Raw genomic sequence first — 14537 nt, 5'->3', positions numbered from 1 at the left:
CCCTTCTTCCCTCAAAACCCAGATGGACAAGTGTTAAACACAAACAAATAGTAAAGGGATTCTCACCTGCGAGTTCCCCCCTATTATGGGGGCAGAGGCCATTGAAGACAGTAAAGATACACACCTTATTGGTGAATGGAGCCATGAGGCAATTGTTTTAAGGTTGCAATCGTAAGTTCACATATTTGAGAGTGAAGCTACCTGCAATCCTATGCATATCTGCTCAGAAGTAAGCCTCATTGAGTTCAATAGGCCAGATAAGTATATAGGATTGCTGCCTAAGTCTAGTTGAACTCAGTGGGACTTTCTTCTATATAAACAAGCAAAGCAGCAGACTGTAAGTGTCTTTTTACTAGGGATATTCTTATTGCTTGATGCTTTGAGGGAATGCAATGGGAACTGTAGATCCAGAATGATGGGATAGCCTTCTGGTTTCCCTTGATGCTTCAAGAATTGATGTGATGAAGCAAGTAAGGCTCTTACAACACTTGGACGTATTCATCTGATGTGACTCTTTAATAAGTTTATATGCAGTGTGGTGTAGTGGCTAGAGTATTGGACTGGGAGTTGGGAGATCCGGGTTATGGCCCTCACTCAGCCATGGAAACCCACTGCGTGACTTTGGGCCAGTCACAGACTGAACCTACCTCACAGGGTGGTTGTTATGAGGATAAAATGGAGAGGAGGATTATGTACACTGCCTTGAGTCCTTTAAGGAGGAAAAAAGGTGGGATATAAGTGTAATAAATAAATAAATAATAGTTGAAAATAATCAAAACTGTAGGTAGACATCTTGGTCCCTTAGAAAGAGAGTGAAAACCACCCCAAAGCCACAATTACATATCAATTATTTCTCCTTCCACATAGTACTTTTAGAATTAAGGGCTTAATCCTGAGTTGCAAAAATGCTGTTTTAGAAGCTTCCAGTTATAAAGATGAGCAAAAAAGGATAAAACCGGCCACTTAACCAACATAATTGTTCCCATTCCTTTTCTCACTGCTCCCTATCCATAATGTTGGCATCACAAGACTTAGCAATTACTTCCCTCCATAACTATTATGACATAGCTTGACAGAATTTTTTTCCTCTGGCTGCTGTCCAGATTAACCGTTCTTTCCAAAGCAGGCTCTTTCCCCCACTATTAATTGTACTTAATACAACATGTGTTTTGATTCTGAGCCAGCCTGTAAAGAGCTAGCATTGAACACATTCATTCATTCATTCATTGGCTTATGAAAGCTAATCTACAAATGTTTATACCACAAAAAGGTGCCATAGGAAGCATATGAAAAAAACAAATGCCATTTGGAATGAATTCCACAAGCCACTCAGGAATGTCACTCTTGTTCACATGCCCATCTTTTGATGCAATTCCAATCTTGTTACATTTTCGTTTTTCAGTTTGCTTAAGAATCAAAACATTTTGCTTAAGAATCAAAAGAATAACTTCTTCTTCAACCTGTTCAATTATAAAGATATTAATCAGAGGAATTTCTTTGCCCCACTCCCATCTGAAATAAGTGGTGATCTGTGATATGGCTATCTCTATTATAGACTTGTCCCTGGTGCAGACCCCATAGCAAAATCAAAACTGATTTAGTTAATGGGTTGTACTGTAGAGAATGCATGTGAAAGAACAGGAAAATGTGGGTAGACATTCCCATTTGCCGTAAGGAACCTGGGAGGATGCCATCTTGTTAAATAGTTGCAATGGCATGCATCTGTCCTCCTGGGCAACCTAAAGACATAATTTAAATTTTTGAAGTTAAGAGAGCCTTTGAAAATGGATTTAGCAACACAAAGAAAACTTGTTATGAATGTCGCAGGCTGAACGCAAATAGAAACAAGTCTTCCTAGTCAATTTTTCAGTTATCTTGTGTTCTTTACACTGTTTTCACCATGTTTTCAGGATATAAAATGTTCAGTGAAATTTCTCCTGCATTTTTATCAGGAAGTGTTGCATGTTCCACAATTGCAAGTAATCATCAGTATATCGGACTGTGTGAAAGCATTTTGCTGAAAGTAAGTGCCTGCCAGGTTTCTCTCCCCATTCAAAACCTGATGGATACAAGACTATTTTGGCCCTTGCTGCTTAAAGTAAGACACTTTCATAACAAAGAAGCATATTTTTAGCTGGTTGTTACAAATGGAAAGGAAGATGGTGGAAGTTGCAATAGCAGCAAAAGCTGTGATGATGGAAGCCTTTTGTTTTTACTATATATACCATAGTTCAGTGGTCTTCAAGTGGTCCAAACCCGAGACCCACCTCGGACTCCCAACATGCAACATGGGACCCACTTTCACAATTGCCCAACATGGGGGCAACAGCTTTGCTGCTACCTATCAGGACTGATCTCACAACCTACTGTTGGGTTATGTGCCACTAGTTGAAGACCACTGTCATAATTCATCAAATATTTTGTAATGAGTCAGCTGCAGTACTTTTAAGAGGTATTCCTCTATTCTGCTAGTAATTTCTCTCATAGTGCTTTCAGTAAAATTCAAAAGGAATTTCTCTGGTGATGTGATGCTTTCGATGCCATTTGGTTCCCACTTTGCTAGTGACGCCATATCCTGTTAGGATGTGAACCATTATGAGCACATGGCAAATTGCTGAGCCCGATTTCCCAACCACAATATGAAGGGGAACAAACTTTTTTTTTTAACCTAAGACCACTTTCATCCGAAGCTTGGATAGTCCTTTTCAAATAGCTCAAACAAGTATTGGAGGGCAAACATCTATATCATTACTGCAGCATGTGGGAACCCCATAGATTTTGCATCAAACAAGGGGAATATCAAACAACCATCTCCTTCCGCTATGGGGACAGTCAGGTGATTGCATTAATTTGATCAGTAGCAGTATGTCTGTCCCACCTAACACACTATTTGTTTCAAATATTTTGCATTGCCACAGGCATGTAATTTGGCTGACAGCTACAGTACCTTATTTTCTTGAGGAATTCCAAAACCTATGCATTTGGACAGGTAAAGGGGTTTCTTCATATAGTCTTAAGTTCAATAGGTTGACCAGTTTTTCTCATCTTTCAATTTCCTTCAGAGATTGCTCCAATAGCTATCTAATGTGTAGGGTAGGCTCACAGGAACTTTTAATTTATTAAGATAACAAAAAACTTAATGAACTCCAGTCCATTAGGGAGTAAGTTCTAAGGGAAGAGACTAGGGCTGAAGCACAAACCATCTTCTTCGTGTGTAACCCTTTCCACACTGCTTCTTTTAAAGACTACAGTACAGCATTCCCCCTTGAGGTAGCTTGATTGCACACTACTGTAGCATAGAATATTTATTCTTGCTGGAACAGGATTTCATAATACTTTTGACTTTCACCACCATCTTTTTCTCTTTAAAGAATAGTCTAAAGTTATATCTCCAGTTAAAAGGATCTCAGGTTGCAGGGCTGGGGAACAAATCCTATTGCCAGATGCTTGGAGAGCTGCTGCCAGTCAGAGTAAACAGGACTGGCTAGATGAATAGTTTGACTTTGCATGAGGCAGCTTCATATGTTCTCATTTTGTCCAATTCCTTATCTGCTTTTAAAATAATAAAGATGCCTGGGAAAATAGCAAGGGATATCTTCTGATGTACAAACCATTTCTGAAGTATTTTACCCAGTCAGAATGGAAGGCATAAAATACTTCTTGAATAGTTATGGAATATAGTCTAGCCTATTTGTCACTCTCCATGTTCTTATTTGTGTAACTGTATCCCAGAAAACTAATCTCTTCCAACTGAAAGATGTTTTTCCTTGTATCTAGCGATTAGAAGTCCTTGTTGAAGGATTATATTGAACAATGGACTAGATCCAAACTTGATATTTACAGTAGACCACTGTAACTAATAGGACTTAAATTAAGTCATGAAAAACTTACATGTCATTGGTTCCAATGGCTCTGCTTTAAGTGTGTCTAGATCCAACCCAGTATAACCTACACTTCCTAATGAGAGAATTAGACATCTTAATAACTGGTGTTGAAGCTTGTTACTGCAAAAGAATAAGAGCCTTTGTGCAAGCTGCATTTACTGAGCAATCTGTGAGTGAAGCATCCCGGACACAAAACACAGAAGGCACCATCATGTCAGAACTTCTCTTCACAATTTATTTTCAATTACAAAGGATGTTGCATACATTGATGAGTTTGTATCTGAATAGAAGTGCTCGGGCTCAAGGGTGACAGAGTAAACAAACCAATGTTTAATTGTGCCTCTTTTTAAAAAAGGGAAAAAAATACACAACATTAAACATTATAAAAGTTGCAAACAGATCATGCTTTTAACAGGATAAAATTTTCTAAACAGAGACAAGATCTTCAATACATTTGTCTGAGCTCCAGTTGGAAATGGACTACAGAACATTAACAGCATTACAAACATGATCCCAGGCATTGGAAGGTCACTATAGTTGTTAATATACCTTTTTTGCCTTTCAAAAGCTTTGCTGTGTTTGCATATGCCATCAGCCTTGCACCCAAATCTTAAAGCCATCCACTTAGAAGCATGTCCCATTGATTCAGTGGCACCTACTTCCATCTACGTATGCTTAGGACTGCAGCCTTAGTTTGTTCTTCATAAGAATTGTGGATGCAAAGGTTTTCAGTCTGTTTCAGAGGGTAAAAACCCAGAGTTGGATCCAATGCTGTCATTCTGTTGCCAGAACTACTTTCATCAGAGGAACCAGGAGGAGGGCATTTCCTCTTTCCCCCCAGGTGACCTCAAAATCTACTCCAGAGGGCTAGGAAATGCTCCAGAACAGATTTCTCAGGCAACCTGTAGAGCTGCGGGGATGGGGAGAAACTCCTATTTCACTGTCTTCCGCTTCCATAACGTGGGATTTCATTCTCAATTTCTGGAATCTACTGCAGTAACAATGGATGCATATTACATTATTCTCCAGTCCATAGAAGACTATTGTGGAATGATTAGTTGCCATTATTCTTAAATCCCAAACCATTTTTAATTCCTCAATTTGTCTTAGTTTTTCATACCTAGATGTAGCTGGATCCACATTTAGTCATACTTAAAGTAGACCCACTGAAATCAATGAGATTGACGGTGACTAACCTAAGTCAAGTTTCAGTGGCTCTAAGCATGACTTTAGGCTGCATCCAACCCATGCTCTTCAAGTATTAAGGAATAGATATATTGTATAGCCAATCAACTGCAAGCACTCTTTGTCAAAAGGAAAGACTTGTTTAAAATTAAAAGCCAAAATAGGTCAACAATGGCTATTAGCTGGTGCAGCTAACTGGAACGTCCAAGTTCAGAGGCATTTTAAGACACTGTGATAAACAGGGACTAGCCATCACTTATCATACCACCCTGAAGTCAGTGATGGACTAGACAAACCCTTAGCCTGATCTTGCAAGACAATTATTCACCCAGGTCTATTTTTGGATTAAGCTTTCTGCTTTTTTTCCTTTCTTTTTTTAAAGGAGGTGGTGGTTAAGGCTACAATCCTAAATACATTTAACACAGAAGTACATCCTTCCCAGATAAAATGGGGCTTGCTTCCAAAAATGTACGTTTAGGCTTAGGGAGAAAAAGGCATAAACAATACGCTCTTCTGGAAGTTCATGAACATCTTAGAGGCTGAGCATCACATTGTACAAACACCTTTCTACCATGCTAAATCAGTTGGGGGAAATTAAAGAGACTGAGAACACTTATATCAATGAAATCCAATTAAGTTTAGAATGCTGTGAAGGAAGTATATGCTAAAGTGCCATTTTTGCGATGTTGACAAAGCATTCTATTTATACTGGAAATATCCCTAAGTGTTGTTCTCTCATTGTGGTAATGCCCTTAAATGCAATTGTTTTTAAAGGGAAGAATCAGCTTTTGGATTAGTAACTGATTGAAGTGTACTTTGCACAATCCCTCAGGTAAAAGTAAAATTAGAAACTGCACTTCTGTGCAGGATTCCACTACATAAAATGTAGGCTTCCAGCTGGTAGCAGACTAAACTAGATGATTCCGCAGCTAATGCCTTATCTTCAAAAAAGAAATCATGATTCGACATGTGAAATTCAGGTCTGAAAGCCTGAAGTACTGTATTATGTACTTTAACTGTGCCTCAACAGAATTCCAGGAAGACTGCTAAATATGTCAAGGAACAGACTGGCTATGCTATTTCTGCTGAAGGCAACTTGTAAGAAAACCCATTAAAAACAGGTAAGGAGGCTATTACCATTTTAAAACTAGCCATATTTAAAAGACTTACATAAGAGAAACAATACATCAGTTATTGACATTTGTGAATAAACAAGCAGATTTATTAATGAAGGCAAACATCAGAAAAATGGTACAGACTTAAGTGAAACCCACACTGACAGTACGGTATTTGAGAAATGTCTGTTGCTTTAAGATTATTCAAGAGACCTTTAATCTGTTATAGAAATAGTTTTTTGCTTTTTCCCACTGCACTTCAGTCTACATTGAAAAATAAATTACTGACCACACTAGTGGACTTGGTATATCTGTGCCCAATTCCTACAACAGTTTCCATTGATGTCAGAGCAGAGTGGAAAGAGCCAGTCCTTAAGTAGCCAAGAGACTAATACTAATGAGCCCCAAAAAGTTAAATATCAAGATGTGCTTGATAAATTCAAGAAAAGGCAGAGAAGCTTTTGTAAAGAGATGTAGTGGAATTACTATTAAAAATCCTATCTTCCAAGACCACTGAAAAATTGGTCACCCTATGCCAGTACAAACTATCAATACAACTTTAAATCAGATCTATTTGAAGTTCCTTCATGATACTTTTATTGTAGCTTGCTTCCAAAAGGGTTCAAGGGTTTAAGGAGTCCTGGGGAATGAAAAATAAACTTGGTTCTAATATACAAGTAAGGCACAATATAAAGCCACGTCATAATCTGTCAATGGAGAAAATGGGTAAAGGACAAGAACCATACATGGTACAGAGCAAGTAGTTCATCATATCCATTCAAAAATAGAAGTGTGGCACTCAATTTCAGACTGACAATTTTTTAGCAAGAGCATGCTTTAATATGGAAACAAACTCTAAAGTATCCAGTGTATGAAAGAGAGTTTAGAACTTTTTTAAAAATAAAGTGTATAATTTTTTTTGATGACATTAGAATATTCACAATGCCTACACTTAGAAAGTGACCAAAGACTTCAATAAGATCCACATACCATGTATCAACACTGAAAACCTTTAGAGAGCTCCTCTAAAGATAATCATCCAAAAATGCATGCCACAATTTCCCCAAACAAAACATGAACATTTGGTTTTTTTAAAATCTTTGTGATAATTATACACGAAACGTATATTTAATGACACTAGAGGAAGCAGATTGTTACTGGCATTAAAAGTACAACCATTTCTAGACTGTTTTAAATGCCACAGAGTCCCCTGGTTAAAATGTAAAGCTGCACAGCTTGCCTATGTCATCTTTACAATAAGGTTAAACCAGCAAAGGTCTTAACTTTACTCTACATTTTACTGCCAGGTTTTATTTAGATCAAGTATCGCTGCAGCATTCTGACCCAGCCCAGAGTTAGCAGCAAATGGCAGGAATCATATAAAATGCAATATCTTTTTTTTCTTTTTTAAACAAAGTGCTTTTCTAAGATATACATACATATATAAATAGAATACAAAATAAAGTGTCACCATTAAAAAGCTCAACTATTTAAAAGCTTTTTGACTATAACTTAATACATAGAAAACACTGAAATGCAAGGGTATGGAATCCACTAAAAAGATTCAAAGTCTTTTTTCAATGCAAGATCAAAATCATATTCTGGTTTTCAGACATGCACCAAGAAAGCTGCAAAAGCAGTATTATTTCAAAGAAGCCTGAGCTACTACAAAGGGGATATCATATCTTACTGTCAGTTTACCTTGCCATACGAGTCCTGATTGCAAAACGGCTGTATTGTGTTGTAGAATATATCTTTTCCATGCTGATCCAGTGTTAGAATCTTAGCATCAACAGTATTTAAATACCATTTACCAATGAAAATAAACACTATTTCAATATATCAGGATAGCTGTATATAAAATACTCTGAAGACACAGTTCTACAGCTCAATCAGACACTTCTCTGATATGTCAGCAGTATTTCAGGCTTGCAAACATACCAATTACGTTTTTGAAAGATCTTTGCTCCATCATGACATGCAAATTTCATCTGACGTTTTGCAAATACTTCTGATAATTTTTAATAGGTAGGTGGCAATAAACAGCAATGTGATGGAGGGGGAGAGAAGGCTTTGGGGTGGAACAACTCTGTAGTGGTATGTTAGCCTTCCCAGTTTCAAATCTTAAAAACAACGCATGGCTTACAGATTACAGCAACATAGCAGATTCCAAACCTCTATTTAAGATGTAAGGAATCGCACTACAAGATGTATGCAAAGAATGGGGTGGGTGTGGGGATTGCTTGGAGCTACATCTGAATTATTTGGTATTCTTAGTAAACAATGTTATGAACTCATCTATATATCAACCAAAGGGGAGGAAATGCATTCATGAAACCAGATAATGATTCTGTCTTCACATAAACAACTCTCTCATCAAGAGATAAAGCTTTTCATTGGTACTTAACACTGACTAAAAGCAGACTCTCGTGAGCCAAACTGCACACGCATTTGTATTCCCCCAATCATAGAAACTACGAGTTAACAATAAGTCACATAGAAGTTTGAAGAAGCTAGTTGAAATCTGTACAAAAATATAAAATCTATAAATTCTTTTTTTTTTTTAGCCTGTGTTGATCCTTGGAAACATCACATGCACAATAATACAACAACTGGAAAAGTGGCAACTAAGGAATTAGATATTTGTAGCTCTTTTTTCTTTACATATATACACATTACAATAAAAATAATTTTATTTTGGTTGTTTGGTGGAAGTATACTACAAGCTAGATTTTAAATTCCCAAAGTTGAAATCTATTTTACCAATAGCTTACTAAAATCCAAATATATTAAAACTTCTACTATAAGTGCAGGAAAAAAAAGGATTTACAGACTTCTAGATGGCCAACTTATCTACCATGAAGCGAACTAGAGGAACAGCAAAATAATTGTTATGTATGAATGCTCCTTCTGTAGATAATTGGACCCAAAGAGAAAGAAAGAAATTCACAGTTCAGTAAGATCCCTAACCCTGACCTTTTAAGTTTTTTTTTCTTTTTATACATTCAGTACAGTATCATGTAAGCTGTGCAAAACTTTACTTAAACTGGCAGTTTGCCATATCAGTTGCATTTGTCTTTGGTACAAAAATAAACAATCGCATTAATGTGCAAGTATTTGTTTTCTTCCGGTCAAGTACCGAAAATGAGTTTTCTAGAGCCATCTTTTATACAATACATAGACTCTGTGGCATATCTACATTTTCAACATATTCCTATATACATTCAAAAAATTTATAAGAGCTGGAACAAATACATTAAAATCCATGAGACCATCTATACATCTTCTCCCCCACAAGGGTTTCTCATCATACAAAGTCTTTACCATTTTATAGTTACACTTCTCCCCACCCTCCCTCCCCCAATACAAGGCACAAAGAGTATACATTTTTTTCTTACTTGCACAGACATTTAAATACCGTATCAAGCTCAGAAAATTATATATTTTTTTATATGGCACACTAGCTTTCTTGCCAAGTGTGCTATGTACAAGTTATGGTTGCAAAGAAAACTTACTGTTTAATTTAGAACAAAAGAGCAATAATTCTTGGGGAAAAAAACCTTGAGTTTACATTTGTATTTTATTTAAGAGCATAAACCTGCCATAATGTTTGGCATTTTGCTAGATGTTTACTTGCAAAAACATGTTTTGCTCCTACTTAAGTTATATAATCTGGTCCTAGATAAACTTAATTTTAAAATGAATATGTAGCCACCACATTTATGCCCGAAGCAGATTTTGAACTACAAGGTTTATGCTCCAAAATGCTTTTAAGCATTTTATATCATGCTTTCACTTATCTTACTACATTGTTATAAAATGGGGAAAAAAAGATGGATCTTAAAACTGTGTTTTATATAACGCTAAACTCACATGCAGACCAGAATTAATTTTACAATGTAGTACATGACACAGGCAGAGCTCTGACCAATGTGAATGGATAAAGTGATGCCCACTAAACTTTTGACGTTGGTATTCGCAGTCCTACAAGACCTCCTGTAGGATCTCCTTCTGCTGTTTTTTCTAAAACCTGGTTCACAAATTCTGATGTTTGTCCAGATACAGGTGGTCCTGGAAGAATGAATGAAGACACATCTTTAGAACAGTACTGAGAGCATACATATTCGTTGCTCTCCACTTCTCATTAATTCAGTGCCTAGTAGTATCAAATATAGGTTCTTGCAGAGATCAGATCTGGGTCTGATAGCATTCAACATCTACACAAACTGCTTGGGATGAAGAAATGGACAATACACTTACCAAATCCATGGACAGTACAGAATTTGGAGGAACTGTTCAGGGACCAGTTAAAAATGGAAGGTGACCTCAAAAATTAGGAAGCTGTGTCAATAGTGAAAAAGGTGTGAATTGCCCAGAAAGTTTCAGCTATTGGGTGGGATATAAATTATTTCTTCCAGTGAACTCAAGGTGGCTTACATAATCATCCTCCTGTCCATTTTATCCTCACAACAACAACCCTGTGAGGTGGGTTGGGCTGAGAGTCTGTGACTGGCCCAAAGTCACCCAGTGGGTTTCCATGGCTGAGTGGGGACTAGAATCTGAATTTCCCAACTCCCAATCCAACACTGCTTATAAACTTATTAAAGAGTCACACCAGATGACTTCTGGCTCTTTTACTGATTATAAGTAGCACAGCATATGATGTGTACTCACCAAGAGTATCTTTAATAAGTACATCAAGCTTCTGACCCATATTGGTTACTCTGTCATCTTTAGGACTCTGCACCCTATTCACAATTTCTTGTTTGATAGAGTTGATCACAAACAACAAGTTATCTGCAGAAGAGACAAAGGAACAGTGTAGGCCTACCAAATGCAACCCTTTCAGGAAGGAAGAACACATCTGCATATCTAAAAACATTTCTATACCAACTATCAATTCAACATTTCAATGGTGGTTTGCAATAATTAACAAGGACACAATAAAAGAGTAAAAGGCCATCAGCACTATTAGAAGGATGATTTAGTAAGATCTCGATTAATGAACAGATATGTACTTGTGGCGCTGGAGCAATACAGTCTGTTAACATGTCCTTTTGTATTGTAACATGTATAAGAAATGCAAAAAGAAACTGATTTTTCCATTATTAACAGCCTTTTATGGAAGTACCTCCACAATTTTGGTATTAATTTGCTTTAGGGATGTGTCCTCTCCTATCACTGAAAGAGCTAAAAGAGAAAAAAATGTTGCTATCCTTCTGAGAGAAGGAATTCTATAAAATTGTATATTGCTATTACACTGCTTTTTAATTATCTTTTACATGTCTTTCATTAACTTTACTGGTCTGTGACCATAATAAATGAGATGATGATGAGTACAAGGCAGAACTTAAAAACAATCATAGAAGAGAAAGAAATACAACAGAGGTTGAAAGCTTGGGAAAGTCTTTGCCTGGGACCCCCAAAAAGACATTAATGTGGGTGCCAGTCAATTTGCAGAATTATCTCCTCAGGGAGAGAGGTCCATAAGTGAGTCTCCATAACCGGAAATGTCCTCTCCCTCATTGCCACTCACCAATAGGCCTGACAAAGAACTTGAACACTATTACATCTTTAGTTTGTAATGCTATTATTCCAAAATCTTGAAACTATTTTTTAGACAGAATAACCCACCAATTATCTATTTAGACCAGTGGCTCTGAAACTTCATGAGCTGAGGTCCAGACAACACACTTACAGAAAGCTACCAAACTTCAGGATCTTGATAGATTAATACAAATCACATGTAGTTATTTCAAGGAATAAGGCTTTTTCTTCTTTAAAGACTTACCATATTCAGTGTTGAGACCCCAAAGTTTCACTTTGTTGGCTTCATACTGGGCTTTCTTTTTCAGTCGACAAGCCCTGTTGGAGAGCAGGAAAAAGAAAGGAAAATGAGAATATCCATCTAGTTGTATCAGGATATTTACCACACAAGTGCACTAGCAGTCACAAGTGCTACAAAATATTAGATCTTAAAATGTAGAGGCTAAGATACTGCATGAACATTTCCACTTCCAACACACATTTCTCGCTTCATTGACAATACAATCATACTCCTCTGCAGGTATATATGGCAACAGAATATTATGACAACTTTTAGAAATGCACTAAGCTATGCAATTAAAACCATTCATGCAATCTGCACGCATCATATCATCATAATCAGAGATCCCTCAAGTTTGCCATGGGAGGTGGGGAGAGAGAGAAAATAACTATATGCTTAGGCACAATCCTGAGAACATTTCTAAGTAGGTCATCTTCTAAGGTACAAAGGTGTGACTTGCATAACAAATAAACCAAACGCTTTGGTTTCATTCTTATATAACAGCCTGAAAATGTTTGTCAGGAAGGAAAAAGCCTTCACGTGGACTGGGCATAATCTTATAAACTAGCAATTTATTTTAAAAACCTTGTTACCTGGAAGCTAGCTTGTTTTTTTCTTTTCTTGATCTTGGTCTAGCTGTTAAGGGAAGTTCACTGACTGGGGTCAAATCACTGATCACTTTATTGAGTTTCCTCAATTCATTCCCAATCTGTAGTAGCTTTTTAGGGTTAGGTGTCAGATCTTCTACATCAGTCCTCCGTGATTTCTTCACAGCATATTTCCCTATTAAGTACATATAACAGCAGGTTATCTGCTAAGTTGCTAGAATACTGTAAGCTACATCCAAATTGTAAAAATATCCTTTAACGTACAACCTCTCATGGTGCATAATCTAATACAAATGATAGGCTTGTTTAGGATTCTAAAGATGCTGCAGATCAGGATAAGACACACTAGCAATGGAATTGGGCACAAAGGAGAAAAATATAGAATGTGGTGGATGCAAGGTGGACACTCAGAGAAAAGAAATGACACAACATGTTGCCTCTATATATTTAATATTTTTTTTACTTCAGTTCTTTTTAAGAAGTCCACAGCTGTTTAGAATTTAAAAAAAACTATCCTCAACATAATAAAACTACTACAACAATTAAAACTTTAGGTTTGTATCACCACGAAAGTTAATGCCTAGAAATACAGACCTTTAGTAATCCTTACTTGCAAAGAGGGAGATGAGAAGCAACACTTATAAGATCCAACTGAGGGCACAAGAAAGCAGAGGAAAGGCTTCCTTTGCTACAAGTAGCATGAACTGTGTTCCAAGTGGCAAAAGCAGAAGCAGTTTGTCTTGTCTCTCCCACCCATTCCCATTACCGCAACAAATTACTATGGTTACTGGGAAAGAGATCAAAAGTCAGATGCATGACTAAGTTGTAAAATAAATAAGAGCTGCATTGAAGAGGCTTTAAAATACTGATAATAAATATTCAGAAACTCAATTTCCCAGTGCTTCTATTTCCTTTTAAAGGAAGGCAGGTTACCTTCTTGACTGTACAACCCAACCCAACTGGAAACAAAGTTAAGATTGCTTGAGGACAATCTTCCTTACGCAATTCAAAGCTAAGAGTTCTTACAAGCTTCAGGAAGAGCGAAAGCAACAGCATCTACTAGGGAACTGCGCTTACCATGATGTAAGCCATTCTTCTGATACATGTTACTTGGTAATGTATCTCGATTCCATTCCGAAGGCCTCAACATTCTCTCTTGCTGTGATGGGGTCAGTTGCTCGCTATATTCCCAGAAGTATCTCCGCTTGCCTCTTTTTCGACAAGATATTGCAGTCATTTCTTTCAAGTCCTCTATGGAATCATTTTCATATCCTAAATATACATAAAGTTTTTGTTTTAACAATTTCCCCATAGCAAGAGGAGCAGGGACAGAGGAAAAAGACTCCACTCAAAGCCAAGGGTAAAGAGTGGGGATAGAAATAATGGGGGAAATGGGACTTTGGAGCTTGCCAATTTCTTCCAATGTTAGCCTAATTCATTTCAAGGGTCTACTCTAAGTAGGATCAACACTGATACAGCCCACTGTCTAAATCTTTCTTTATGCTGACTGCTGGTGAAGAATTATCAGCAATTTTATTAGGCAAACCTCTCTCAGCCTTTCTGTTCTTAAGCAGAGGCAGGAGCCAGCAGCAATTCCCTAGCTCTGGGATCTCCAACGTAGAGCCTGTGGGCACATCTCTCTTGGTGCCCACTAGGCTCCCTGTTCCTCTGGATGTTTATTAAATTTATTAAGATTTTAAAAAATGACTCCTTTTTTAACTGGGAGGCTGTCATGCTGCAAAGCAAAGTGCTGTCCTCCAGCGCTATCTTTATTTGGGTTCAAAAAAGTGGTTTTATGCTATGGAGCTGAGATCCTACCTCTGCCTTGTACTTAGGGTTTTAGGAAAGTTCTAGTCCCACCAGTTTGTCTTCTGGGAAAATGAGTATTTTGTAAATGGCCATGCTCATTTTATGAATG

The 14537-nt window shown here is 37.2% G+C and overlaps 2 protein-coding genes across 2 annotated transcripts in view; one reads left to right on the top strand and one right to left on the bottom strand.

The window, feature by feature from the left end:
• Window positions 1-14537, top strand: part of STC2 (stanniocalcin 2) — a 363863-nt gene that overhangs the window by 182417 nt on the left and 166909 nt on the right. The gene's annotated exons all lie outside the window — the stretch shown is intronic.
• CREBRF (CREB3 regulatory factor) overlaps window positions 4094-14537 on the bottom strand; it is a 36414-nt gene continuing 25970 nt past the window's right edge. The window contains exons 5-9 of the mRNA XM_063120618.1: window positions 13697-13891; window positions 12605-12794; window positions 11976-12049; window positions 10859-10981; window positions 4094-10255 (exon numbers count right to left, since the gene is read on the bottom strand). Coding sequence (XP_062976688.1) covers window positions 10140-10255; window positions 10859-10981; window positions 11976-12049; window positions 12605-12794; window positions 13697-13891 — 698 coding nt within the window. The 3' untranslated portion in view covers window positions 4094-10139. The remainder of the gene's footprint in view (window positions 10256-10858; window positions 10982-11975; window positions 12050-12604; window positions 12795-13696; window positions 13892-14537) is intronic.

Source organism: Elgaria multicarinata, chromosome 3, assembly GCF_023053635.1.
Source record: "Elgaria multicarinata webbii isolate HBS135686 ecotype San Diego chromosome 3, rElgMul1.1.pri, whole genome shotgun sequence".
NCBI lineage: Eukaryota > Metazoa > Chordata > Lepidosauria > Squamata > Anguidae > Elgaria > Elgaria multicarinata.
Note: the sequence above shows the minus strand (reverse complement) of the source record. Positions and strands in the feature narration are given on the sequence as shown.